This window comes from Phalacrocorax aristotelis, chromosome 13 (genome assembly GCF_949628215.1).
Source record: "Phalacrocorax aristotelis chromosome 13, bGulAri2.1, whole genome shotgun sequence".
Classification (NCBI taxonomy): Eukaryota; Metazoa; Chordata; class Aves; order Suliformes; family Phalacrocoracidae; genus Phalacrocorax; species Phalacrocorax aristotelis.
In genome coordinates this window covers 17,779,834-17,806,941 of record NC_134288.1, presented here as the reverse complement: position 1 = coordinate 17,806,941, position 27,108 = coordinate 17,779,834, and the positions used below count along the sequence as shown (strand labels likewise).

Genomic DNA, 27,108 nt, shown 5'->3' with positions numbered 1-27,108 from the left:
ATAAAATCTGTCAGCACATGCTTCCAACTAACGTTTGCATTCTTGCCACTATATTTACCAAGATGAGAACAAAAGCCTTCAGAGTCTTTCCTTGTGCCTCTATCATTTTGTCGTATCCAACAGTCGACAGAAGACTTTATAGGGGGAAGGCCTGCAATGGGAAAAACTGCACACCAAACTTTCCTTGCAAATGCGTACAGAAGTTGGGCTGTTTGCTTACTAAGTTAAAGCATAGATACAAAATAGGACTTTATTAAGGCTATTCTGCTGTTCTTTGACTGCTGCCTCCATCATCTATACCACCCCTGTTTCTAAGGCATTTCTAAGACATGTTCAGCTACTATTTCTTTGAGCCAAACTTCTTCAAAACTTTTCCTTCCTTGCAGGGGAAAAAACCCAAACAAACCATGAGCCCTGTTTTTTCTGAGAATCTAGATATAAGAGCTGCGTTAGTGATGTGAATGTTTGTTAAGGAATTTAGAACAAAACCTTGAGGTGTCTGGGGAAGCCCAGAGTTACCTGTACCTCACATCTCTGGCATGCCTTGGAATAATGCAGTTACTCACTTTCTTCAGCAGACATATTCAAGACATCCCCCAGGACTCGCGTCTGCTCTGATACTTCTTCCAAAATGCTCTTCTGGACAACCTGGGCTACATTTGGTGACCTCAGTTTCTGAAATGCAACACGCTTACGTTAGTAGCTGAAACAAAGGCAGTATCAAGCTCGAGATGGATGAGGATTTGTTTCTTAGAATCAAACTTCTAGAAACTGTGAGAAAACACCAGCTGCTCTCAAGAGGCCTCTTTTCCCATCACAGCATGAACGGGTTATTTCTGGGTGCAAAGCTGCTCAGCAGAGCAGGATGAGTAAATCCCATTATTCTGAAACAGGCTGTCTGGCACTTGATGTTCTTCTGTGCCCCTGTCCTTTGACAGCTGCGTAGCAGATCACTACTAACAGTTACACTGTCCTCTGCCGTCCAGCCTCAGCAGAGGAAATACTTTGAGGACAGTAACGTGTTTGAGCACACTGTAACCAAAATTAATTGAGGAATGAGGTCTCAAAGGGAGGTAGGAGATCCTTCTTGCCCTGCATGCTAGCAGTTTCTTTCCTGTAGTAGCAGTTTTTCATTCATTAAAAAAATTGATCACCTGTTATCGATACACAATTCAACCCAAACCTTGCTGTATTAGCAGCCTGCTTTGGGCACAAAGGTATTACTTAAAGCTTCAGCAAAACTCAGAGACTGAAAAAAAGCAGCAGAGTTTAGTATGACATATTCTGCGCATTTATTTGTATGACAAGCATACCATGCATTTTTTTGACTCAATTTCTATTCTTTCTGCTTTCATAAAAGAACCAGCTACACGTTCACTTTTGTCTGTAATCAGAACCAACAGTCACAGGCAGTGGCCTGGAAACCCATAGGCCATTCCTTACCTGCAAAAGACCTTTGCACAGTTTCAGATGAGTTATCAAAAGTGTGTCTAAGCTGTCATCACCAGTAGTTACATCTCTTGTTTCTGTTCTCATGTCACAGCTGAGGGACTGAAGCGTGTTGTCATTGTACGTGCTGTTGAGACGAGGGGAAGAAGAGTTAAAAGTCTCATCACCAAATAAACATGAAGGTGTGCAGTTTCAATAGCAGCCTTCAAGCAAGTTGCAGAAGTACAAACCAGGTCGCATCCTAACAGATAACAGCATTTTTATCGCATTTAAGCACTTAAAAACATGAGGACTTTATTTCTAAAACTTATTCCGGGATAGTAATACCAGATCAGTTGATCCCACAAAATCCCATTCTGGAGAATCGATACTAGTAAAAGATGCTTCCAGGTAATGAGAGTTGCGTGGCTGGCTCATTTGCAGCGGGTGAACTGCAAAAGCAGCACATATAACAGACAAATCCCTTGGTGTTCTCCCAACTCGATGATACTGGGAGGGTAGTAAGTGTCCCTGCATCAGGCTCGTAGCTCTGGAACATAAGTCTCAGCGCTACGCAACCTGCAAAACACAAAACTGAATTCAAAAGAAAGAGCAGGTAGAAGAGCTCTAAGTTTCTCGTAGGTCTCTCCCTCGCTAGTGCAGGACTTGTTCAGCATCATCCGGGTAATCCCATTTCTAGCAGTCCTACATATCAGGCCCTCCATCATACCCTGCGGGTATCCGTCTGCAATGTTTTCTGTAAGTTCAGTTTAGGTTTCCTGCCATTTCGATCTGGTAGGTACTCTGAATTATGACTCTCTGAGCATTCAGAACACTGGGTTTCTATCCTGGGTGTTCATACCAACAGCAGCCCTGCACAGTTATTACTTAGCCAAGGCCAGGGTACCGCTAAGCGTTCCTGGGATCAGCCCTCCCTTGTCCCCTGTAATGAAGTGCTGCAGATACATACCCGGTACTGGTGGTTCTTACGCTTCCAAATAACGAAAGCTCATCAGCACTACAGTCAGCATTTAAAAAGTCAAAACTTTCCAGTACTGTCTCTACCATTAAACTTTCCATAGATGAATGTCTGCGATGAAGTGTCTTCAGCTATTGATGGAATGGAAGGAAAAAATATTATTTGTAGTTATGAAGCCATTTTGCTGTTTTGCAAATCACTCTTAATAACAAATCAATTTGCTTTTCTGACTTCATTCTTAACACATCAGTAAAGTTAGCTCTTGGTGCAGGACTGATCCCAAAATAATGTTGCTATTTAAATTCGAAATACACTTCAATGTTTTAATCTGCCTGTATTCCTCTTTGGACTTCCATGCCTGTTAAGGTTGGTATGAGAGCTGATTTCCTCTGCATCTTCTGCCATTAGTGCCATTTTCACCTATTCCCTGTTTCAGATATAGAAGTAGCAATCTCAGGGGTCTGTTGCGTTCCAGCACAGTATCCAAGAACTTTGATATGATAGTGGACTTCAAGGGGCTGCTAACTTTCTCCCCCCTGGAAAGGCTGCTTTGAGAGCTTTTGGTTTTTTGGTTTGGTTTTTTTTTTTTTTTCAATTTCTATTTTTAAAGTGGTTGCACTGGAATAGAAAGTCAGTGCAGTTTTATTAACGCCATTTATTATTCCAGACCTTAGATGAAGTCTTAGAGTATCATATCTCCCAAGTCTGCACACTGGCCCCATGTACTGCAATGCTACCAAATTTGCAATAAAACCCACTGCTTGTATAAAGCTCTTCTCTAGGACCTTTCCTCTAAAGAAATGTATGTTTTCAGCATTATGAGACTTGTCTGACAGACCAAACTGCCTGCAAAAGCTAGGTGATCCTGGAGAAACATTAGGTTTGATGGACTGATACAGTCATCTCAAGGTAAACTACATCTGAAAAATGTCAAAAAGTTAGCAGCAAACCAAAATGCAGAGCTCTGACATACAGCTCAGATTGTGCTTAGCCCAGACTAGATACCACTTTGCATATAGTTTCTTAATTTCTTTTTCCAGATTATTGATCTGCGCACAGCATTTGAAGGCCGTCTCTGAGAGATGCTGTGCAACATGGTGCTCTTGGGTAGCAAGCTCTCAAGGCTGCCTTTTCCAAGTAGTGCCCAACCTCTGGTGGCCGAACTTACTTTTCAGGAATATGCCATCGATACATCATTACATCAAATCCACCACAGGGTCATGGAACTTCTATGATTTTAGGAGTAACAGCGGAAGCCACACCAGCTACCAAGAGTAAAACACTACCATACCTTTAATTTATCCCTCAGAGATGAAACCTGATATTCCAGTTTCTCCAGTCGGGCTTGCCTCACATCACGTGACTTCAGCAAATTTAACACTTCTTGGAGAGTCTTATCAATTGACTTTGTACGTCCATCTAGTTTTAGGTCATTTGCAGCATTCAAGCTTTTCTGGCTAATGTCTTCTTGCTCTGCCAGACGGCGATTTCTGGTCTGGTTGAAAGGATCTCTACCTTGGTGACTACTCAGAACACTGGATGGGTTACTTGGAAATTCATCCACACACGGAGTCTTCTTCAGGATATCTAGAGTTGTGTGATTTGGAAGAGGATGCTGTTGCTCTTCTGCACAAGTGTCTTGAATAATCACCAATGGCAACATCCTATGGTCTAGAGCTGGAGTTGTATTTCTGGATTCTGTCCCTTTCTGGTCCTCAGAGCTGAACGAGTCTGCCTCACTTGTCTCTGCAGGATTGTGAGGCTTGTTCCTCCCATGTACATCAAAGTCACAGGCAGCCAAGTAGCTCAATATGCTGGGAGGCTGAGCTTCATCACTTACATCCCCTTGGTTCTGCCTTTGTTGCAAAACAGACTGCAGCAAATAGATTCATAATGAGCATGTATACAGCTGAAAAGCATGAGATACCACCTACGATAGAGAACTATGGTTTCCTGTTCTTGGAAACATACGCACCCAAACCGATCGAAAGCACAGGGCTTTTCTGCACAAGGGAGCCAGGCCAGCATAGCCTGGGCAAAAGAAACTGTTGAAAAAGGAGTGGTGACAGCCTACTGAATGGATTAAGCAGAGCAGTAGTAACCGCGCTTTAGATCTTTCAGATGAAAGTGACCAAGACAACTAAAAAGTTGTTGCTGGAAAAAGAACCTTGGCAAGCAGCTTCCATGTCACGTCTGCTCCGGGCAGGATGCGAATGTAGTGGTTAGAGGAAATTTTCATTTTCAAGAGCCCAACATACCATGTACAAACAATAAACCTTTCTGGAGAAGAGTGCATATTCTGCTGCCTTGGTGAGGCAATGCCAAACCTGACTTAGAGGTGATGTTAGAGGAACATATATGATGTTATTAGTATTTGAGACCTATGGCAAAATTAACAGGATCATATAAAACAACCATTAAAACAAAACCTTCTTGAATGAGAAAGAGGGCAGGGTTTTGTATTCCCCTGGGCTACACTTGGCAAAAAGTGGGGCTGAGGAAGAGGAAGGCTTGGTTCATACAGCACCTCTAAGATGCCATTCTGCTCCACAGCTGCTGAGACAGACTGGTTCCTAGTTTGATTTCCACCGTAGACTATTAGAGCAGATGCCCACACCCTTACCATTCTGCCTGCCAAGAGGAATATTTGGCAGGGGTTTTGTTTGTTTTGTTTGGTTGTTTTTTTACAAAATCTAAAATAGAACTCAAAAGAATAGGGGTTAGAAGAAAAATACAATGAAGCCCCAAAATAAACTGCAAAGGCCCTGGAGTTCTACATTTTCAGATTTCTGAGTGTGTTCTTCAATGGCCTAATCTAACCCAAAAAGCAAGTCCTAGGTCCGTGCTTTGCATTTCACTTTCCTCGGCATACTCACCAGGTAGTATTTCTCTCTGAAGCTGGGAGTATTTGGTGGGGTCCAGCTGTATAACGAGCTCTTCCTGCTACCCAGAGAAAACTTGGCAGTCGTTCCAGGTGACAAAAACAGGTTCCCTGTGTCAAAGGGGCTGTAGCAGAACACACAGAGACCTAAGTGTCAGTAAGACCAGAAAGCACAGAAATGTTTAGCATCAGGAACAGCTGTTAGGATTTGAACTGTGACATTTAATGAACAACACAGGGAAGAGAAGGACAGACAGACTGCCTATCTTTGATTGCACCAGCAGAGAAAGAGGTAGGTGAAAAGGTTGCATATTTTACACAGAATTCTCAACACCTTTAGACAAAGGCCTGTGCCACAGTCTTTGGAAGAAGGGTTCATCAGGCCAGAAGTCTGAAGTGCTCTCCATCCTTCTGCAGTGTCCTACACAGACACCAGTGCTGGCAAGTACAGTAGAGGCTGCCTGCTGACAGCCACTGGACAGACAACGAGACATACACCAGACCAGATTGGAAGGAAATATAATACATGCAATAAAGGAAAACGGTCATTAATTTCCCTCCTGCAGAGCACACACCTCCTGGAAAAGCCACTAAGCCACCTTCACTATCCTTCAGATATTAATAAACAGCTCCTTTGGCTGGCAGAGGGAGCTTGTGCAGTGGTATATGGCAGGTTATGTGGTTCATACAGTCATGGATGAGTCCAGTCACAGCCCCAGGGGATACTGGCCATGGTCTACAAGAGTTTGACAAGTCCTGCTCTAAAGAATTCCCATCACAGCCATTAATTTCCCAACTCCTTTGCAAAGCAGTCTAAGGAAACTTGGATGAAGTGTTTCCCAAAATGCAACTCAGCTAACAAGGAGAGGGAAAATATATTTAAAGTAAAGCAAGTTTGTTTTTTCTACACATTACTTTTGCTCCCTACTCATATGCCTTGTGTCACCAAAAGAAGGTCTGTTTTTCCACTTAAGTACTGGCATTTTGGAAAAAAAGTGAATTCTTTATAACAAATCTGTAATCTCCTAGATATGAATATAATGACCAGACAGTAGGATAAAGTTGGCTGCATTTAGCTGTACAACATGCAACCACTAGAAGCCTGAAAAGATCCAAACGATAAGGAGGACTAATCAGTTACAAGGAAATGAACTTCTGCTCTCTAGCAAAAGTTGAGAAGCAGAGCTCCCATTCTCTCTAGCTTCTCACGTTGCACAGAGACAATTCTCAACAGCGTCCTGCAGTGCAACACACCACTGTCCTCCTCAGCAGGAAGGTAACGCTCTGTGAGCTCGCCTAATACTGGTTAATTTAGCCAATTAACCTATGTCACCCAGCTGGGGTTCATCAAACAGGCCAGTTCCACAGAGTCCCATTAACCACCATCTGTATTGTCTCACTATGCAGAAAATAAATCCAGTTTCTGACAGTAAGAGCCTTTTGGCCAAGGCCTGCTATGTTTACTGATAGAAACAAATTACTCCCATCCATGGCATTTCTTAAGAAGAGTCACAGGGATCCATTCCTCAGATTTTTCATTTTTAGCTTTTCATATAGCAATGCAAGTAATGCAAAATGACACTTTGGAAGAAAGGGACAGGAATAACAAGCTAAATCTGTTTTGCCCCTTTGACAATTACTAAAGCCCTCTAGCAAGACACAGCTGCCCTCCCAGCAAGCACAGACTCCCTGTTACTGCAAGATAACAGGTTGAGAGAGCAAAGTGAAGGGCAAAGGAAAGGCTGAAGTCTGCTCTAGAGCATTTATTATCTCTTGGTTGTAAGCTCTTTGGGCATGATCTGTCATCTTGTTCCACATTTTTACAGCAAACAAAACATCCTACAGAGGCAGATCTATGAATCCATCTCTCCCAGCATCTTGACATTGACAGAAGCCAGTAGGGGATATTCAGGGGAAAAGCACAGGAAATAAGTCAAATATGGTAGGCTTTCCCCAAACACATACTCAAATTTGAGGCAATCCATGGCTTAGATCTGTCATGCACCAGACGTTGCAAGCAGACTATTGCCTTTAATTGTCACATGGTTTTACTTAGTCACTTCCTGAAATCATTGACACAAAATCTCCGCGTAGGTCAAAAGTATGCAGAAGTTTCACTATTTAAATTGTGGGACAAGCACTTTGACATGGGGGGGCCTCTGTGGCTACACTGAGAGAAATGGTAGCTAATAATTTCCTTTCTACATTCCCCACAGCGAACATCTATATACCTGTGCAGTATTAGCCATTAACACCTTTTCAAGACTGAAAAATTCTATTAAAAAAAGAAATGAAAGTGGCCCCACACGTCTGATCATCTTTTTTGTCCCCATTCTATTTCTGTATTGCCAAACATGTCAGCCTTTGGAGGTGACTAATGACAACACTGGCATTAAATGCACGGCACAATGCCATCATTGTTAAGGCCAATGTGAATGCAGCACACAACCCTCCTTTAGCTTGCCTTAGCACTGTTGCAGGACTTCAGTGTTCTTCAGGCCCAAAACTCATATGATCTTGAAGGGGCTTACAGTTTATCAGAGCTCAAGCTTCCTAGGCTGAACCTCCCATGCCATCAGCTTTTAGAGGCACCTCAGCCTTGACAGCATTGAGCGTGGATCCCCAGTGAGATATTATTTTGTCATAACCACCAAACCTGTGGAGGGATGAAATACTTGAGACTTCTACCATTTCCCTCACCCTGCTGCATTTTTCTGTCAGCTGTTTAAGGAGGACACTTCCTGGTTTATGTTCTTAGAGGAACATAAAGATTCAGGCAGAGCATATAAGAGCTGAACCCAATTCAGTCTTCAGCCCCAGAGGATCTGCATTCCTTTCTCCCACTGCCAAGGCTGTGCCCTAAGCACTCCCCTTCTGTCCAGTTGCTCCCTGTATTAAATACCACCAAGCCAGAAGGGGTCTTGGTGGATAGATCCATCTGAATCCCACTACTAAGCCTGTGAATCCAGACTTGCATTAATTAAAACAAAAACCAAAACAAAGCAAACCCCACCACAGTTCTGGTCAACTGGATTGGACTCACTGTTAATCATGAGATTTCTCCCCCGCACTGAACACAGGTGGAAATGCCCATGCCATTTTAACAGTGTGATTGTTGTTAGGTTTCCCCTACCCGTTAAAAGCATAATAAGCACCAGTTTCAAGGTTAGTACAGCTTATCACAAGACTAAGCTATGAAACACCACTTCCATCAAAAGCACAGAGACACACTGATGGGCCACTGCCTAAAGACACCTGCATGTGTAACACCTATTCAAGTAAGTTTTCATTTGTAAGAGCAAGACTGGCAGTAGGTACGTATCCAAAAATGCCCCAGACTTTCCTTTCCTATTCTCCCTTAAGGTTTTCTTCTCCTACTCCACAAACCCTTGTGAGCCAGGCCAGCACACGCTCAAAGCAGGCAGAAATCACAAGAGTGGTCTGGCCGTATGGTACCCTTAGATCCCAGTACGGGGTGCTAACTGAAGCTCTGAAAAGAGAATACAGGCTTTCTCTTTGTCTCTCACACGAAGGACAGAATTCAGACTGATGTTTAGGTTGGCAAAAAAACCCAAAGTCTTCTGCCAAACTGGCCAACAAAGCTGTTCTGCAACAGGCCCAAGCTCCTCGTGGCATAATCTATAAAGGAGTTGAAGGAACTTTTGTTAGAGCCCAGAATACTAGTGGCCTATTTAAAGAAAGTATACATTTAGAAGTGGAAGAGTGATCTACATTTGGATTTCTTACAAACTAGGTCTAGATTGAAAGCTTGCCTCTCAGGGAAGTTTGGGCAGATCAGCTGGATTTGTTTTGTTATTCTTCAAATCAAAGAAAAAAGCAGCTATTATTTTGAGTGGTCTATCTTCGAAAATAGAAAAACCCCGAGTTATCACCACACAACTTCTTTTTTCTGTAAACAACTTCGGCAAACAGGCTGTCAAAGAGGAGGAGCCTGCTGGTTCTGTGCAGAAGTGGTCTGGAGAATCTACTTGGTAGGATGCCAATGCATTTCACAAAACTTAAAGCACAGCAGACACATGCAGCCGCAGTTCTCATGTGCTGAAAAATTCCAAGTGGGAATTAATTCCCACTTGGAAAATGCATCACCACTAACCCTGCTCCCAGCTCAGCTGCTGCATCTCTAAAAGCTGGGTGATGGTTGTCCCAAATGCCATAGAAGTGCTCATCTTGCCAATCAAAAGCTGCGCTCTGAGCTGCGAGCTGCTGCAACAATCAAGCATCAACACAATTTGACTTGTATTTTTCTAGAAAATTTAGTCACAAATATCATTTGCTTTGGAGATTTAGGCTATTATCTGAGAAACTATGCAATATGCTGGAATAGGAAGGGGTTTTCCTTGTACAGTCCTTTGGGAGAAAAGAAAAACTTATGTGCGTAATTATTTATGCAAGTTATTGGCAGTGAGGAAAGGCAAGCAAGTAAATCCAGCAAAAGTAAATGAAGTGAATCTATCTGCTAGATGCCATTTGTGTGGGTTAACAAGAAGAGAGTAGAAGCAATTTCTTCCATACTCCACTATGAATATGCCATCTCTCAGTACAGCACTTCCCATACGAGGGCAAAACCAGATTTTATACCCAGTTCAGTATAGAAAGTATGTCTCCTTCACTGCACGAGTGAAGCTTAAGGTGTTAGGCTTGAAGTCAGGGAAAAAGGGTCTTCCCTTATAAGAAAAGCATTTCTACAAGCAGAGGGTTCCATCTGCAGTCCTTTCTGCTCTGAAACAGAGCTTTTGATCATTTCACATCCAGATTAAACCCAATGCAAGTTTTGGTGGTGCATGTTTGTTGCAGGGTGAGAGGTGACAAATAAAAGCTACACCCCCAGACTTTACTGGAGATGTATGAGAGCCCATATATCCTCCTATGCCCCTCTTCCCTCCTTCCTTCCCCAGTACTAAGACATATGAATGTCAAAACAACAGAATATTCCCATTGGCCTTCATTTAAAAGGGTTTTCATTTTGAGAGCTACTTTACAAAAAATTAAATATAATGCAACTTGCACCATCCCCACTCCACAGAGTTTTCAGTAACTCTACCAGGAATGTCTCTGCTTTCAGATTCAAATGGGAATACATACGTAACGTGGCATGAGTAAGAGGATGTTTCACAGGGCATATAATGCAAGATCACAGCAAGCTTCTGGAATGAGGCTTTGTTACCCAACTAATTAGTGGCTCAGCTGCAGCACCAAAACAAAACATATACTGATACCCATTGCTAGATCTCAGGAGGAAAAAGTGTCATTAACAGGTGCAGGCAAAACTCTGCTGTGTGAGTTTATTTCTCAGTGACTTACAGCAATGTCTACATTGGAAAATAATTTTCAGATGCTGTTGCCAAGACTCATTTTTCAGTCCAAATGCATGTACAAATCAACAGTAAATATCAAGAACCACAGCATACACAAGAGACATTCAGAAAATAGTACATTGATTAATAAAGCTTTTCCTTCCCCACCCAGAAATGCAACCTGAAAAAAAAAAAAAAAAAACCACCACTTTGTGGCATTTCTCCTGTTGGTGGCTTAAAAGACTCTGATAAGGTTTAAGTCAAACGATGCTTCCAAAGGTAAGTAAAAGTAGAAACAGGGTATTAAGACCTGAAAAAAAAAACCCAAGTCTGATTGACTTGGGTACAGTACCAAAACACATCTGGTTACTTTACCCTGAGGGCAGGGAAACTTTTCTGTTACTGAAAGATTTGTTTAGCTTTTGGGCAGACCACACATTCAATACATACAAACTTTTTTTTATTTTGGGGTAATTTTTAAGAAAACAAGAAAACAGCATGGCCAGAGATGAAGAGTTGTATAAGGCTGAGTCATAGGTGTGTCTGGCCTGCAAGGCATAGCTCTCTGCCCTTCTCAATTTAAGCATTGTTCAGTTTCTGCTCTTCTTGGAGAGAGCCTAGATCCACCCAAGTGGCCTTTCTAGAAGGTCCTGATCATGGAGGTGTATTCAAATGCCTCTTTGCCACGTTGGATTGAGAAGAACCGAGGACTGCAGTAAGCCATATACAAATGTACAAGTGAAGAGTGGCCATTGTTTAACCGGACACTTCACTAACATGGCTAGATTTAACCCCTGGACAACAGTAAATGGAAACAGGTTAAAAAGTTTTGATTTGTTGCAGAGAAGACTCTTAGAATGGACTGACAGTCCCATAAAGCAGAAATAACAGTACTACCTCAGAAATCTATGGTGGTATGTCTAGAGTGAAGAAGAAGATCCAGTGCAGCATCCACAAAAGTGAGAATTTGCTTTTAATAACAACAGTGATCCACTACAAAAGTCAATTTACAGATTTAAATTATAAAACAATTTCACAAATCACAGGCACCACGAAAATACTATGCTATTTTAAAAGTGCCTCTGTAACCAAGCTTCCCTCTAGCACACAAACAGGCCTTATATCAATAACTGTAATCACAGTGCAAATATGAAGGTGCTAAGACTTTGGAAAAGCTTCATTTTTAACAAAGTGTGGCCTAGTAATAGCGATTATCCTAAAATTTCAACTAAGTTTTTTTTTCATTGTGCCTAGTAGCTGCTATTTTCAGTTTCATTTCATTATCTTTAAGATTATTTTTCATGTTTTACAGATGTGTATACATTGCTTGGAGCTAGACTTAATGCTCATTCTGAAGAGCAGTAAGCTAAGTAAAAGCCTACTAGACAGTTTATGTGGCTAGTGGTGGCTGTGGTAACATCGCCACAGAGAACTGAAGGGTCACAGAAATAGCTGGTCCCACAGAGTCAGAGATCAGGCACAGTAGCTGGGGTTGCTGTGAGGAAGCCTGTGGCTGCTATCTATCCTGCACCTGCTCTGCCAACAGAAAGAGGGCTATGATGTTGAATGCTATTAAGTGACATACTTCGGAGCCATTATTTAATTTATTTCAAATGTTTAGCTCCAGCATTTTTTATTTGAGGCTGTACTTACTTCCAGAGGACCTCCAGCTGTAGCTTGATGGTGCCCAGTTCAGTTATATCCACAATGATTGCCTGAGGCTTGGTTGTAAAGAAGTTTATGCTGTCGCATGTCACGACACCAACTAGAATAGTGGCCAGTCCTCGCAGCTCTGTCACCTGCAAGGACAGACAAACATCCATTTTCATCTTACCAGACAGTCTTTAGTCATGTGCATGGAAAGGAACACCTCAGGCTCAGATCTGCTCTGAGGTCCACAACAAACTCAAAACCTTAATACTCAGTTCTGGGCTCCTAAACTGCTGTGAGCCAGTATCACCAGAAGGAATGCATCATAGATGGCTAGCAGAGGAAAGGAGCTCTCCAGGTTGGGGAGAGATGGAGCTGTACAGCACTTCTGACACCAGAATTTGGTAGACTATAACTTTAAGAAAAATTAGCCTGAAATTTGGGAATTCTAGCTCTGATATACACACAAGTAGTTGTCATTTAGAGCAGAGTCTAGTTGTCTATGTATTAAAAAACGCTGTCATAAAAATATATTAGAGAAGTATGTCAGCCTACCTATACAAGACTATGTCAGCTCTCAGTTGCCTAAAGGATCTGGAAGCACAACTCTCTGCACCCACTGTGACCTTTCTAACTGTCCTGAGCTCAGCTGTGGAACAAAATTGGAACTTGTGTGTCAGTTCTTTCCTCTAGCTCTGCAGGTGGCTCCGAGTTTGTTATCAATGCAGTTACAGGCCCGTGTTTCTCCCGGGCTAGCACTGTGCTGCTTCAGCTACTTTAAAAAAAAAAATCTAATCAAACAGTTGCTACAAAAGCATATTTCCAATTGAAGATCAAATTGTTCTAGAAGTGCGTAAAGCATCAGACTCAGCACAGAATTTTAGCACAAGTGCCTAAAGTCCACTTCGGGAATTAGTTACATGCCTACTAGCCTGTAAAAGCTGGCAAAAATTTATGTCGCCAGGCTCCTCTTGGAACACTCTTTGGCACTTCTAATTATTTTTTTTTTTTTTTAAAACCTGCTATGTATTTGTACTAGGCAAAGATTATTAAGTAGAAAGTGGAAAGAGCAGGAGGGTGTGGAGAACATTAGTCAGTACACTTTCATAAGCTGACAAAAAGAGTAAAACTATCATTGTCCTACAAAATAATACAAGTTTTTACAACTCTTATGGGAAAAAAGGGATCTGAATTAGCCTCTCACCTGATCTTCGTTATGCAGTGGCAGCAAAAAAAGAAAAAAAAAAGGCATTATAAGCACATTTCCAAAGGCTGTGCTGGCAAGATGCCAAAGAGTTTCTCCTGTGTAACCCAGTTCTTGCTGCCAGATAGGAGGGGAACATTGCAATAGCTGCTTTAACACAGATGCCAAAACTTGAAACCCTGCACTGGCACAGTTTCCTAGTAGAATAGGATCCAGCACAGCCTTCGATCTCAGCTCCTTTTAGGTTGACAGGAGTCATGCTGCATAGTCCAGCTCACAAAAGATGCGAGACTAGAGTGGAAATGCTGCTTAAGGATTAACTCTAGCTGCTAGGTAAGTGCCAGAACCAATGCCAGTGGCAGCTGCACAAGGGTCTATGAAAAACTACAAGCTTCCCCCAAGGCGTAGCCACAACATGTCTCCCGATCACAGGCCACTAGCACTGGTCCCTCACTGTTACAGGTATGACCTCTGCTGAGGCACTTTATTTAGAGTTCTGACACTATTTTAAAGTACAGACAATTTGTACCAGCATACAAATGCCATGGATTCTTTGCAGATATGGAGCATCTCTGGAGTAAAACATGGCAAAAGAATTTGCAGTGCACCCAGATGAAGGGATGTTGGAACTACACGTTCAAAACACACACATGCACAGTGATGTTTTCTATATACATATTTCTCCTTTTCAGCAGAGCGCAGAGCTCCAGGTACTTAATATATCACCCATGTGGAATAAATAATATCTACATACACAACTTTGTGTCCACATAAGACTTCGCCCCAGAAAGTCAGATATTGATCTAGAACTTACTTTAAAAAAAAAAACAAAACACACCCAGAGAAAAAAAACACCCCACAAAACCAAACAGAAAACCCCAAATGTTCAGACTTCAGAACATAGGAAAGCAGATGCACTAATACAGTTATGAGTGCCAGAAGCAAAGGGAAAACAGAAGTAGATGTCTGTGTTCAGTAGGAAGAACATCGATTAACTGCCATTTTTACATGGCTAGAAAAAAATAATTACTTAAGAATTTTGACAAACACTTGTTAGCCTAATGGGTAAGTAGTATGGCAGAAGACCTGTTAACCCAGTGGTTCCAATCCAACCATTATACACCACACCTTGATTTCAAACTTCTCATGGAGATTGGGTATAAAAATCTTTTCTTCCTCATCCCACGTTTGGCTGTCATCAGTCTCAATCTTGCCTTTCAACCTCCATTTTTGGCGCCCCAGTCTCACAAACACCTAGAAACCAGGAAGAAGAAAAGTATGTTGGGTCAACATGTCCCAGAACGTTCCCTTCAGTCCATAGGCCTCACACTGTTCCAGTACCGCAGAGGCAAAGCCATTCCTTTGATCATTATACATTTAGGAACTTGGATAAAGGGGGAAGATTGGAGGCAGGAATTCAGGTTGCAGGTTTTAACTCCTTAACTCGGTGCCAAGTGACACTTCCCACCCATTCTAGAAGAACTGCAAAACTACATTGCATAGCAAGTATAGCGGTACTGAAATAGAAGGCATGCTGGAATTCATTTGGAACCGTTGGAAGTAGGAGAGCAACCCAGGAAGATACTAAGATGCATTCAAAGCATGCCAAGGACAATCTTTGAAGAAACAGCCAGCAACTGTTACTTGATTCCAGGGCAACTTTAAAGACAAAGACCTGACAGGTTGCTTTTGATAGATGATCACTGCCAGCTTTTAAACCCTCCCATAACACTTCAATCACATCTTTCCCTCTTCAGTATCAGAGGGCAGAGTAACTAGTGAATGTGCCAAAGCCCTGTTCTCATCAGAACACTGCACAGTTTTATCATAGCCTGTTTCCTGCTCGCCTTCTACATGTTGCACCCCTGCTTTTCTGTTCCTCTACTGAAAACTCACAGCAGTAAAATAAAGGACAAAATGAATTGCCGCATACTGCACCTCATACTGGTCCCCCGGGCAGAGACGTGCAAAGCCCACCAAGCCTGAAAAGAGAAGGAAAATTCCTAATACTTGTAGAGATTTACAATGTCCCCCAAAGCCTCAGCTTGCAATAAATAGACTATCTGGATAACACCCCCTTGTGCTTAACTCTGTGCAGAAGCTATGCCACCAGCCCAGAACACTTTTAGAACAAACTTAGAGCCGAGGAAAGAGAGCTTGTCAGCTTTTGTATTCAAATATAAAATACCGTTGCAGGTCTGTTTTACAGTGCTGAAGCAAACAGAAGTTTGCCCAAATTCTCTTCAGGGTCTGATCCAGAAAGCCAGTGGAAGCAACAGACATTGAATAAGCGGTGTCTCAGTGGATCAATTTGCTACCCAGGAAACCCAAATTCAATTGATGAGTCCTGAAGGAACCAAGAAAGGAACATACCTTTCATCTTCAAGTGAAACTCTCCCAAATGGACCTCCAACGCCCCTTCTATAAAGCACATGTCCTAGAAGAAAGACTGAACAGTCACTATGACTGAAAAGCAGCACAGAGTAAAGACCTTTGCATACATGCCATTTTATTTAAAGGATTTTGGCAGTTTTCTTTTCTTTAAAAGTACACACACTAACATTTTCACTAGTGGCAGTGGATGCAGAGGCCATTCATACTACTTTTAAGACAGAAAATTGTGATGCTGCTCCATGGAAGAGTGGAACTGCTTGAGCAGTTCATTGTCAGTTACTTTCCACTGCTTGTTCTGTAAAAATAGCAAAGCTTATTCATTATTCAGTTCTCATCCCATTACTTCCAGTGGGAGTCATAATGGACCCCAGTATTAAAGCAGTAATTCAAAGGATTTTTCACGTGTCTTCATGAATCTATGAAGACAAGCTGAGCATGGGCAAAAAAGGGGCACAGAATTCAATAACTTTGGCTGCAAGGTATTTATCTCACAAGCTTCAGTTCACATTATGCACCTGTATTTCACTCACATGTTAAGTTTTTAACCCACACCATTAAGAAAAGCCAGCAGCAAGTCCTCATGCATTTTTTCTAAGAAACAGTCAGGTCTTTGTTACACGTGTGTAGTACTTCCTACCTCTGTGCACTCTTGGAAGTTCTTGCAAAGCTCCACTAGGCTCTCTCTGGAGGCTTTGGTGGAAGGGGACAAGGAAAAGGCATGTTTCATATTAGTGGCCCCATCTCGTAGTCTGCACTGGATGCAGTAAGCTTCATAAAGTTCTTCTACCTTTAAGATTTGAGAGGTGGAGGGAAGAATGAACAAGAATTACCCCAACATAGTTTTAATAAGTTTTGGAAAGGAACACCAGCAGTCTTCCCTATCAAAAAACCCAACCAAATCCCACTATCACAGTATCACATAGCGCTGCAACTCCTGCATTTGACAGACTGATTAGAGTGCAACAGTTTTCCTGCAAAAAAAGCACGCGATACTGAGAAACAATTCACTCTGCTAATATCAGACTAGAAGACAAGGAGTAACACATTGTTCAGGGGGAAAAAAAAAAAAATCACTTGGAAACAGATTGAAACACCTACACCTTTAGCTGTTTCAGAGGAGATATTTCATTCCTTGGGGAGCAGAGGGCGGACAGTAGATACACGCTGTGCAGAACTGCCCATCTGGCCCCTTGTGGGAAGGGGTGAGAACATGTAAGTCTTCCCACAGCAGCACTTTCTGAACAAACCGGCGGGGTATGCAAACTGGCCTCACAGGCAAACTCAGGTTGGGTTGTGCCCAACATTCAGCCTGAATAGAACCATTCAAGAAAATAAATAAATAAAATTCCCCACCTTCTGTAAAAGGAGTGGTTACAGCTTTTACAAAGTACCCAGCATTATTTCCCTTCAGATGAATTATAATCAAAGTATTTTCTATTTAGATAGTTTGCTTATATAGCAGCATAAGCCTTACATGTACACAATATAAAACCCCTTACCTTGCTTATGTGAAACTCCAGTTTTCTGATGTATCTCTCCACAGAGCGGATTTGCTTTTGAAGAGGAGGGAGAAAGGGGGGACACACTTGAAAAATTATTTCCTAAACATGCCATTAAGTAACACATCATCCATTTTTCTCTATTTGCAACATTTAGTCTCATCCTCAATAGCCTTACCTTATCCAGGTCATAGTAGAAAGCCTGAAAGAAAAATGGCACAGGCTGAACAGGAGAGCATGTATATATGTACATATTAACGATACTTTCATATTTACTGCAAGACTCATATGCATATCTCAAGTTACACTAAATTAAGATGCACTGTTTACTACAAGGGGACAGTCCAACATTTTTAGAAGTAGTTTCATTTTCTATGTGTGGTTGGTTGGTTTATTTTTGCCAATGCTTGAAATGGGACAGTAAGAGTCTCACCACCAGCTAGAACAAGGACTTAGAAACTTCCGTGTAGCGTGAGCAATGTCTGATTTTTTTTTTAATCTAGCTATTATTTCCCAAATTAAAGGCCAATTTGGATCTGCAGGTTGTCTTTTCATTAGCACTGCTGCTGAAGGTATTTCTAGGGAGTTGTGAACACAACAGAATCTAGGTTACAAGGACACATTCACCAACTATGGAAAATGAAGCCTGATCTTCATCACCATTGCTGTCCAGAGTCATGTACAAACACCGATCTCTAAACAGACACAAGGAGGTACCATCCCAGTAAAGGAACACAATCCAAAGAATGCTGCTAGATACTGAAAATGAGAACGCCCGAGTTTAATTCTTACATCTCGAGCTAACCTGCTTGGTACATATCTGATTGGGATGTCTTGCTGGACCTCACCCCAATACTTGAACTGGAAAATCCCTGGGAGTCCCAGATGTGAGAGAGCATCTATTTTTGTTACTTTATTTTTAAAGTCATTTAAGTATTTAACATTAAAAGCCTCTTACCAATCTAGAGTTCCTTTTTGTATCTTTGTGTCGACCAGAGAGATAATCCAACTCAGCCTGATGGGCTTCCAAGTATTCACTGGAAAGGAAGAAAACCCAGTGTCATATTCTTCTGGTATATTCATTATAACACCTCCCCAAAGAATTTTCCAGCAGAATGTTACCAAGCAACTTCCTCCTCTAGAAGGCTTCTCTTGTTTTACCCTCTAGAGATAGGAACAGCTATATAGAGGGACATGGGTCAACAGATGACAAAGGGTGTTTTCCATAGACAAATATTTGTCCTAAATGTGAAGTCACTCCTAGAGTGGCCATCTGTACACAATGAGTGCCAGAAGATGCCGATTACTGTTACCTAACATTTAAAGCTGCCGCACATTAGGAGTCCTCCTGAATCCTTTCTACTCCTCCAAGACATGGAATGCTACACTGCAAGTCAAGAAGCCCACCAGTGCTGTGTAAGGCATATACATGTACACGCTGCACTCACTGCATTCAGACGTGCACTATTTTTTGCTTCCCTTCACCTAAGATAGATCATCCAAGTGAAAGATAGGCTTTCTTCTGGGAATGTGAGGCAAAACAAAGCAAGACAGTAGAGCTGGAAGTACTACTAAGGACAAGAGGAAAGGAGGGATGTAGGAGAACTGTGGGTTTAACACACACATAACCCAGCTCACAGATCTCCTTTTCAGATTTCTCTAACTATTCCTTTTGGCCTTCTGGAACCTTTTCTGTAAGGTAGAAGATCAGGTCATTTGTTGAGCAAGTCTCTTACAGTTACTGAGGAGTAGGAATTCATCAACCAACTCCATCTTACAAAGTCAAAGAATTGCAACATGAAACACTTGTACCACAAACCAAGCTCACAGAAGTACTCTGCGTGTAAGGTAGGGTACATGTCATCCAGTGTTTCAGCAAACAGAGCTGAATACCACCTTTTAGTATGCCAGACAATTTCTGAATGTAACCGTTACTTTTTCCAGAAAAAGAACTGTTTTGCAAGGTGTGAAGCACTTGGTGCCAGCTGGCTTCTACAGAGTTGCTTGCATGCAAGGGTTGTCCCTCAGGGGCTCCCGCAGGGCCTTAAACTACTTCTGCTGAGACCATCTTCTTCCAACTTTGCTTTTAATACAGAGCAGACTTGGGTAACTTTTTCTTCTTATGCTTGAAAGGGAACAGGAGTCACCTGGTAAATACTGCTTTATAAAGCACAGCCTCTGAGCAGTCAAGATAACCTCATTTTTGACAGCTGCACTTCACATTTGCTTTGATGCATTTCATTTTCTTACTGTTACAAAACCGGTTCCCTCAAGACACCCAGTGGCTCCAGCAGCCAGCTGGCTGCTCATCACACTTGCCTATTAACAGCTCAGTGCAGAAGTAGCCAAGGCTGGTGGCAGAAAAGGGTTCACTTTCCTTTTAGAAGAGCTTCATCACTTTTAGATATATGTACATTGAATTACTAGCTTGATGGAACGGTATCGAAATGGTTAACAGAATAAAGAGTCATGGGAATGGCACCCAGACGGTTAACAGAATAAAAAGAGTTATTTGCTATAGTTATAAAGAAACAGGCACGTAAAACATGTTCTGTACTAAAAATTCAAGTCACTCCAGCACCAAGTGGACTTAGTCTGCATCTACTTAAAATTTGGACTTTGCATTGCTATTTGATACAGTTGTTTTCTGTAGCTTACTTTAGTCAATTAATTAGCTACTCAGTTTTGGCAGGAGCCTGATCATATGGCATTCCCTGCAGAACTGGGAACAAATTCTGATCCACTTTATGACTTCTCCTCCCTAAGCTCTGATAAATTCTAAACTCTGCAAAAACATTTGGTTTCACTATTTGTTTTAAATCTAAATCCACTTATAAGACGTTGACTGATATTTTTAGGGCTAAGACTTTATAGTCTTTTATTGGAATAAAAACGTGACACATCTGACTTGCAGTGTATTATTATAGTGCATTTTATGTGCTTTGCTTAAGAAAACAAACTATGATGATAATTAACACAGTAGCAAAATTCTGACGAGAACAGCAACATACACAACAGAACAGTTAGCAGGACGCCAGCAGAAAGAGCTACAGGGTTTACAAGTCCAAGGAAAGGTATTTTATCTTCCGAAAGTAGCTTCAGGGTATAAATGAAGTTCCTATGATATTAGACTAGACCCAGCAACAGCAACCGTAATGATTTAAGACTTATTTTTATACACTAAGATTTGAAGCCTTAGTTAAAGGTTGATCAGTTTCAGTCACTGCTGGAGGCAAACAGCACTTACCGCCACTTCCTTTCTGGTCTGTAACACCAAGAGAGCAAGCACGTCCATGTTTTTTTTGCCATTTCAGCACTGAATAATATCAGTGTTTCTGTGAGGCAACCGACAGCTTCCTCAAAGCCAGAACACCCTAAATTCAGATTGCCAGCCCATTCTTTGATCTCTATTATGTCTGCTCATACACCCCACATCTGCTAGACGGAGACAATGGACAAATTAGTCTTTAGCCTTTTCCCTCAAGTCTGTACTGATGCAACTTTGACTGTGCAGTCAGCCATCATAAATACTCTGAAATAACACTACCTTTACAGCAAGATAATGTTATTTCATTGCCATAATAAGATGGAGTTATACTACAGCTCTGTTTCATCACCTCAAGTCAGCTGAAGTTTTCAGGTGGATCTGCTTAGATCTTTCCCTTACAAGAAGCCACCCAGAGATGAAAGAGGACTTTAGAACTCCAGAGTTTAACTCTATTAAAAGAAAAAAACACCAACCAACCAACCACAACAAAAAAAACCCCACTAGAATATCTAACTCTCTACTTTAAGTGTTCTCTAATTATCATAGAGAGAATAGAAAGGGTTTATGAACCAGCCTCCCCACTGTGTCCTTGCAGGGCACACCCTCGCTTTCAGACTTGGTTTTAAGTCAGCTTTTTGAGTCAAAGCGAACTCCGCACAGCTCCCTCTCCAGAAACTTCCTGCCAATCACCCCCCAGGTCTGGTTGTCCCATCCCTATCAAAATCCTTGATCCGCAGGCTTCCTGCCTGCCACCCTGCATGCTTCAAAAGCCTCCCTTCCTCAGCAGAGCTTTGTTGCTCCCCAAGAGATGGAGAATCTCCCCGCAGAGTTCTACCTGCCACTGACTCTTTAGGGAAGTGTAACAAACTAGGAACAAACAAAAACAGCAGAGCACTTTGTCTGCAAGCAGACTGTTTGAGAGAGGATGAAACTTGTTTTACAAGGTCCCAAACCACTGTCTGGGAAAGTCACTACATATGTTTAGAGATGCCAGATGGAGACAGAGAACAGTGACACACAGACTTAAGCAGCATGACTAGGTAAGGCAAATTACAATATTTAAAAAGTCCTTACTTAAGTCCTTTCTTCAAAACTTCAAAAATTTTCTTCACCTGCAGTGGCTTTGGATCCCAGATGACTGCCCCCTTCTGCAGGGAATTATAAGCCTTGGGGGATTTCAGTGACATTCTTGATCTCACTGAACTTCTGCTGAGAGACTTTCTGTAGAAAAAGAAAAGAAATATGGAAAAGATGCAAACCCCATCACCTGGGAGAAGAGGTGCCTCACCCACAAAGGTTCCAGACTACAGGTATATGCCCAATCCCATATACATTTACTCAAAAGAACAGTTTCTGGACACACTGAGAACACTTTCACAGGTAACATTAGTAAGTTAAGGCCCAGCCCTAAATACTTAGTGCAGAAAACCTGCAAGTTTTTTGTGACTTTGACTACCATAATTTCAATAAGATACATCTTCTCCAAGCTTGACCTAGACTCAGAGAAGTCTAGTGGTTCTCTTCTATCCTTTTTAAATAAAGAAAAATTGTGCAGGTCCCCATTTCTTTGGGAAGGGGGTGGGAGGGGCAGGGACACTGAACAAGAAAAAGAAAGATCATTTTTATAACAGGTTAATAAGAAGTTAATGTTCATACTGCTAGCAATTGTCTTAACAGACAGAACATAATTATCAAGGTGGTTTTTCAGCATCTAACACCTCACTTACTTTTAAAGCAATTGCAAAACCAAAATTAAATATATTTGCTAACAGAAGCCCCCCACGTAGGATTTTCTGTGCTAACCTAAAGAGTTTGAACACCTCAAGCCACTAATCATATACATGTACAACATTTAAACCAGAAAATTAACTCTCTGCAAATGGCTCTTTCTCATTGTCGGATTCCTGCCTGGCTTACCTCTATCTATATACTCTTCCTAGACCTAGTTATTTTTATGCAGTTTTGTTGATACTCCCTGAAAGTCAAGCCTCTAAAATAACATTTCTAAAGAGGTTTCCCATTCCACTGAGCCACACCAGCTGGTCACCCTCAGAGACTCTTTCCACCTTCTCTACAATCTCTATCCTAAATTCAGCTCACCTGGAGAAATTATGAACTTCAACAGGGTTAATACTCAGCCACTGGCTGTTTTAAGTTCTAGGCATGTGATCAAAGGCCTAAGGAGATTATTGAGCTTGGTGATTAAATCCCAGGCCCAGCACACCTGAGAGCTGTCCCCAGTCCTATTATAGAAACTTTCAAGTAACTACTTTAATTATCCTGGTGCTCATCCACTTAACTATGTTTCTTAACATATAATCTGCAAAAAAATCTGATAAAATCAGGTGTTGTCAAACATTACTGGATATTTAATTTCTTTACCCCAGTTATTATCTTAGTTTTTTATGATGGCTTAACGTAAAGTATTAATTAGCCAAATCATCTGGAGCTCAGGTTACCTATGAGGAGCATAACTATTAAATTAGAAACTTACATTAATATTGTTTTCTTTCATAAGATAATGAATCTTCAAGTATTCCATGCAAAGTGAGAGGGTTTCAACAGCAGTAACACTGGAAGGGACAGCCTAGCCAACAAAAGCAGTTGAAAGAGTCTCCTAGAAGGATCGTCACTTAAAATTTTCTCATGCAAAGAAGGAAATGGCATCCAGTTCCATCCTTTAGATAAATACTCTAATTAGCAAGATACCATATGGAAGATATAAGATAATTATATCTTTTGAAATCAAAAAGCCCAAATTACTCTGGGTTTTGTTTATTTTTGGGAAGCAAAGGACTTTGATGTTTACCTTCAGAGTTTTGGACCGCAAATCCTAAATTCAGGAAATCCTTTCCCTTTAGTTACAGTACAGCATCTAAGCATTGCATATGGATAGGCTGGGATTTAAAACTCACTGTTTCCCTCAGTATCTCCTACTGGCTGATGTTGCCCATGGGTACTCAGTGCACTGATGTTAAGGATCCCATTTTCATACATTTCACAGAAAAGTTAAGCGGCCGACATGGGCCTTTAGGGACAGTAGCTAAAAGCTAGATGATATGTTTCTGCTTTCCCTTGTGAACTTAATAATTTAAGTATCAAATTTCCCACTTTATAGATAACAGTAATAATATTTACTTCCTGTGGAGACCATTGTGAGGAAAAATAAAATAGTTTGTCTGACTGAGCGCCTCAAAAGGAAGTTGCTAAAGAAATGCAAAAGTATATTTAGCATCTGCTTAAGAATCTCCATGTGGACCTGATTTGTGTGTCATCCTTTGGATAGACCTTGCATAGGGCCCCTGCAATCTCCTGCTGTGTTTTGCAACAGTGCCTGAGGGAGAGATAAGTTAGGAGAGGGTGATTAAAAAATGTCTTCACTATGCTGGGGAAGGCTCTTGGATGTTCACTGGGCTGTGACTGAGTATCTAGTATGCACGTTTTCCGTATTGCGGTGATTCCTGAATGAAACTGTCTGCCTAAACACTTAAATAATGAAAGGCAACATCATAAAAAATGCATAAAGAGAGGCATTTGGTTAGGAAACCTTTGCAGCTAAAAGTAACAGAATAATCTTAAGAGATATTTGAACTCTCCTGTTTGGAGCATTCTTACTTTGCTGGACTGTGCCTTTGCTGGAGAAACAGCTGTTCAACGCTTTTCATGGAAGATCCTTTCCCTACTAGAACTCCCACTATGCACTTGAGCTCAGTCTGTTTATATAGTTTATTGACAGTGTTTTTCTCAAGACCTTAGCGACTGGTGTGATGTTAGACATCTGATCTTTGTGAGGCGTAATATTATTTTTCAGCTTCCACAACAAATCAATTTAATAGAATGTGAAGACTTCTTGATTACACCGCAATCATGCTGGAATTTCATTTTTGCTCATACTTTACCATGCTGTATTTAACTAAAAGGTTCTTTCAGTCACTAGGTTCTTTGAAAATATTTTTTATGACGAGTCAGGTATTTTACTGATACACAATGGGATTTTTTTGAGTACAATACTTTTAGAGGCATACTTTCCAATATTGCTATATGATACTGCTAAACGATTCACTTGGTTATTACTCTAGCATGCATCGGTAGTCAGAGGTTATATTAATTTTCCATTTATATATCATATCTTCTAAAAGCACTTGAGAAGCTATACAGGGATCACTAAATTCAGAAGAACAAGAGCAGGTTTAATGGAAAAGCCGCACAGCGATCTACATAGAGCAATGCTACACAACAATTTGTGGTGAGCAAAATGGGGAAAACAGTGCAGGATGGTTTAGCAGTTACAGGGCGGAACCAAAGACTGGACTGCAACCTTGGCTATGCTATAGACCTGTTACTGATCGCAGGGAATCTGCAGTAGCCTCCTTGGCCTGTTTGTATTCCTCCCTTCCTCTCATTTGTGGCATTGCCAGAAAGCAGCCCTTCTTCTTGTGTAATGCTGCTCTGCTTAAATAACTCAAGGAGAACTTGAGTTGGGTTCAGTTACACATTTTGCCAGGTTTCACCATTCAGATCCCCATCTTTTTAAAGGCCGATGAGATTTTTAGTAACTATAACTGTTCAGAAGGTTTTAGTCAGAAAACCTCAGTTACTACTAGGCTGCGAGCAGGAAGGGTCGCAGCCCTTCGTTTTTCTAGAAGAAATGGACACTATTAACAGTCTGATACGTACTCTCTGAAATCCAGCCATCTCTGAAGTACAGTGTGTGTGTACAGTAGCCAGATAGTATGGTATGAAGTGTAGCTATTTATCAGTGAGCCATGACAACACTCAAGAGCTTTAAGATAAAAACTAAGGAACAACTTCTACACAAAGATGCCTTAGGTTAAAAAATACATTCACGGTACCTAATGCTGTTCCCCAAACAATCAGGTGTTTCTTTTTGTGTTACTTACGCTAGTTTTCTGCTTTGCACAGTGCTGAATCCAGTAAAGGAACAACTCCTGCTGATACCACCCCCATCTCCAGGAGAGACAAACGTGAGTTTGACCGACATGGTTGCCAGTCAGTAAGTCTATCGGCTTCTGAAATAAACAGAAAAACAGATGAGTCAAAACCTTCTTGGCAGTTCAGGCTTAGACTTGTGCTGCTGCAAGTGCTGAGCTGCATGGAAGTGGAAAGTCAGAACAGACAGTGGATTAAATAGAAAAAAAAGGCTTGTCTGCTATACACGTTTCCTCTGTTGCTATCCACAAAACAATTAATAAGGGACTGAATAGTCTAAAATGAAATCTCTCGTGCCCTCTTCAATTTCTGATTGATTTTACAAACTCACTATGTAAAAGCCAGAATAGCCTCACTTCACAGGCTCTCTACATTTCTGATTTTTAAAAAACCCTATAACTGTCCCGCTGCTTAAGGAGTTCAGGCCAACCTGTGTGTTTCCAAATCAGCATGGATGCCAGAACAATACTTAAGCTCCAGACTTAGGTCCAAAAAGCAGTTCCTCACATCTGTGCAGAGCCACACTCAAGTCAATGGTAGAATTGGCTGAGTGTGGTACTTAAGCTAGAGGCAGAAGTCTGGTTTCAACAGTAAATTTCAGGTTCATGCTCCTCCTCTGGCAGGATTTCTCTTGGTTTGCTCCCTTCTGTTTTCCATCAGTCAAACTTTTTTGCTTTCTGGAGAATTGTGTTCTCTGCCATATGTCTATAGAATCCAAGTTACAATATAAGTAACAGACATATCCTTCGAAGCAGCTGTAGAAAATCACCCAGACAGTTAATATACAAAAAAATTCCCTTCCTTCCCCCCTCAAGCTGGTGTAATGTAAACACTACAACTGAGCAAAACTGAGTAAAACAAAAAGCTGGAGTACCTATTTGTAGAGAGAAGTACAAACTCCAGTAAAGAGCCCTACATGAAGACGCTTGGTGCAAAAGTTTATCCTACGTTACAGAACGTGCTCTGAAGAACAGTGGTCTCTTAATCTATCAGAGTAGATACTGGAAAGAAACACCCACACTCAGCCCCTATGCCTGACATTATCCCACCAGCATGGCTACCATCAGTCAGACTAGAAGCCCAGAAATGTCAGGATAAGACTCTTCCTGGCTCTGGCACTAGCTTGGAGAGCACCCTAACTCAGCGCTCTTCCAGACTGCATATAAAAAACTGAATGGTTGAACTATAGCTCCCAAGAGGGGTGAGATTTGAGAGTGTTTTGCTCACGCTGGGCTAGCCTACAAGTACAGGGAAGTGACTATGCTTTAAGTGTCATTATCTACCAAGGCAGTAACAAAAGTTGTCATGGATTTCCATAAGTAGAGATCCTGCAGTGAGACCTGATTATTTCATTAGAAGCCACTCAGTCAGTTCCCTGGGCTGAGGTCTAAGACTCACATTTCTTTGCCTGTTCTACAGGCTGTACCAAGCTTCATAAATACATCTGTGAAAAATGGGCAATAGATTTCAGAACAAGATGTGAAAATGATGAAGTTGAATCAAACAACTACCTGCTTTGCAAGCTACCTAGTTTGTCACA

The 27,108-nt window shown here is 41.4% G+C and overlaps 1 protein-coding gene across 15 annotated transcripts in view; it reads right to left on the bottom strand.

Moving 5' to 3' along the window:
• Positions 1 to 27,108, bottom strand: part of RIPOR3 (RIPOR family member 3) — a 57,418-nt gene that overhangs the window by 5,994 nt on the left and 24,316 nt on the right. For 9 of the 15 annotated variants that reach the window (XM_075109018.1, XM_075109015.1, XM_075109012.1 and 6 more), the window contains 15 exons: positions 25,520 to 25,648; positions 21,693 to 21,839; positions 18,309 to 18,387; positions 17,529 to 17,552; positions 17,351 to 17,404; positions 16,486 to 16,638; positions 15,831 to 15,894; positions 15,396 to 15,439; positions 14,586 to 14,711; positions 12,257 to 12,402; positions 5,284 to 5,413; positions 3,699 to 4,280; positions 2,399 to 2,538; positions 1,444 to 1,576; positions 567 to 675 (listed from right to left, as the gene is read on the bottom strand). In XM_075109018.1, coding sequence (XP_074965119.1) covers positions 567 to 675; positions 1,444 to 1,576; positions 2,399 to 2,538; positions 3,699 to 4,280; positions 5,284 to 5,413; positions 12,257 to 12,402; positions 14,586 to 14,711; positions 15,396 to 15,439; positions 15,831 to 15,894; positions 16,486 to 16,638; positions 17,351 to 17,404; positions 17,529 to 17,552; positions 18,309 to 18,387; positions 21,693 to 21,839; positions 25,520 to 25,620 — 2,032 coding nt within the window. In that variant the 5' untranslated portion in view covers positions 25,621 to 25,648. Of the gene's footprint in view, positions 1 to 566; positions 676 to 1,443; positions 1,577 to 2,398; positions 2,539 to 3,698; positions 4,281 to 5,283; positions 5,414 to 12,256; positions 12,403 to 14,585; positions 14,712 to 15,395; positions 15,440 to 15,830; positions 15,895 to 16,485; positions 16,639 to 17,350; positions 17,405 to 17,528; positions 17,553 to 18,308; positions 18,388 to 21,692; positions 21,840 to 25,519; positions 25,649 to 27,108 lie in introns of those variants that run through there. The other 6 variants (XM_075109023.1, XM_075109024.1, XM_075109022.1 and 3 more) reach the window with 3 other exon arrangements.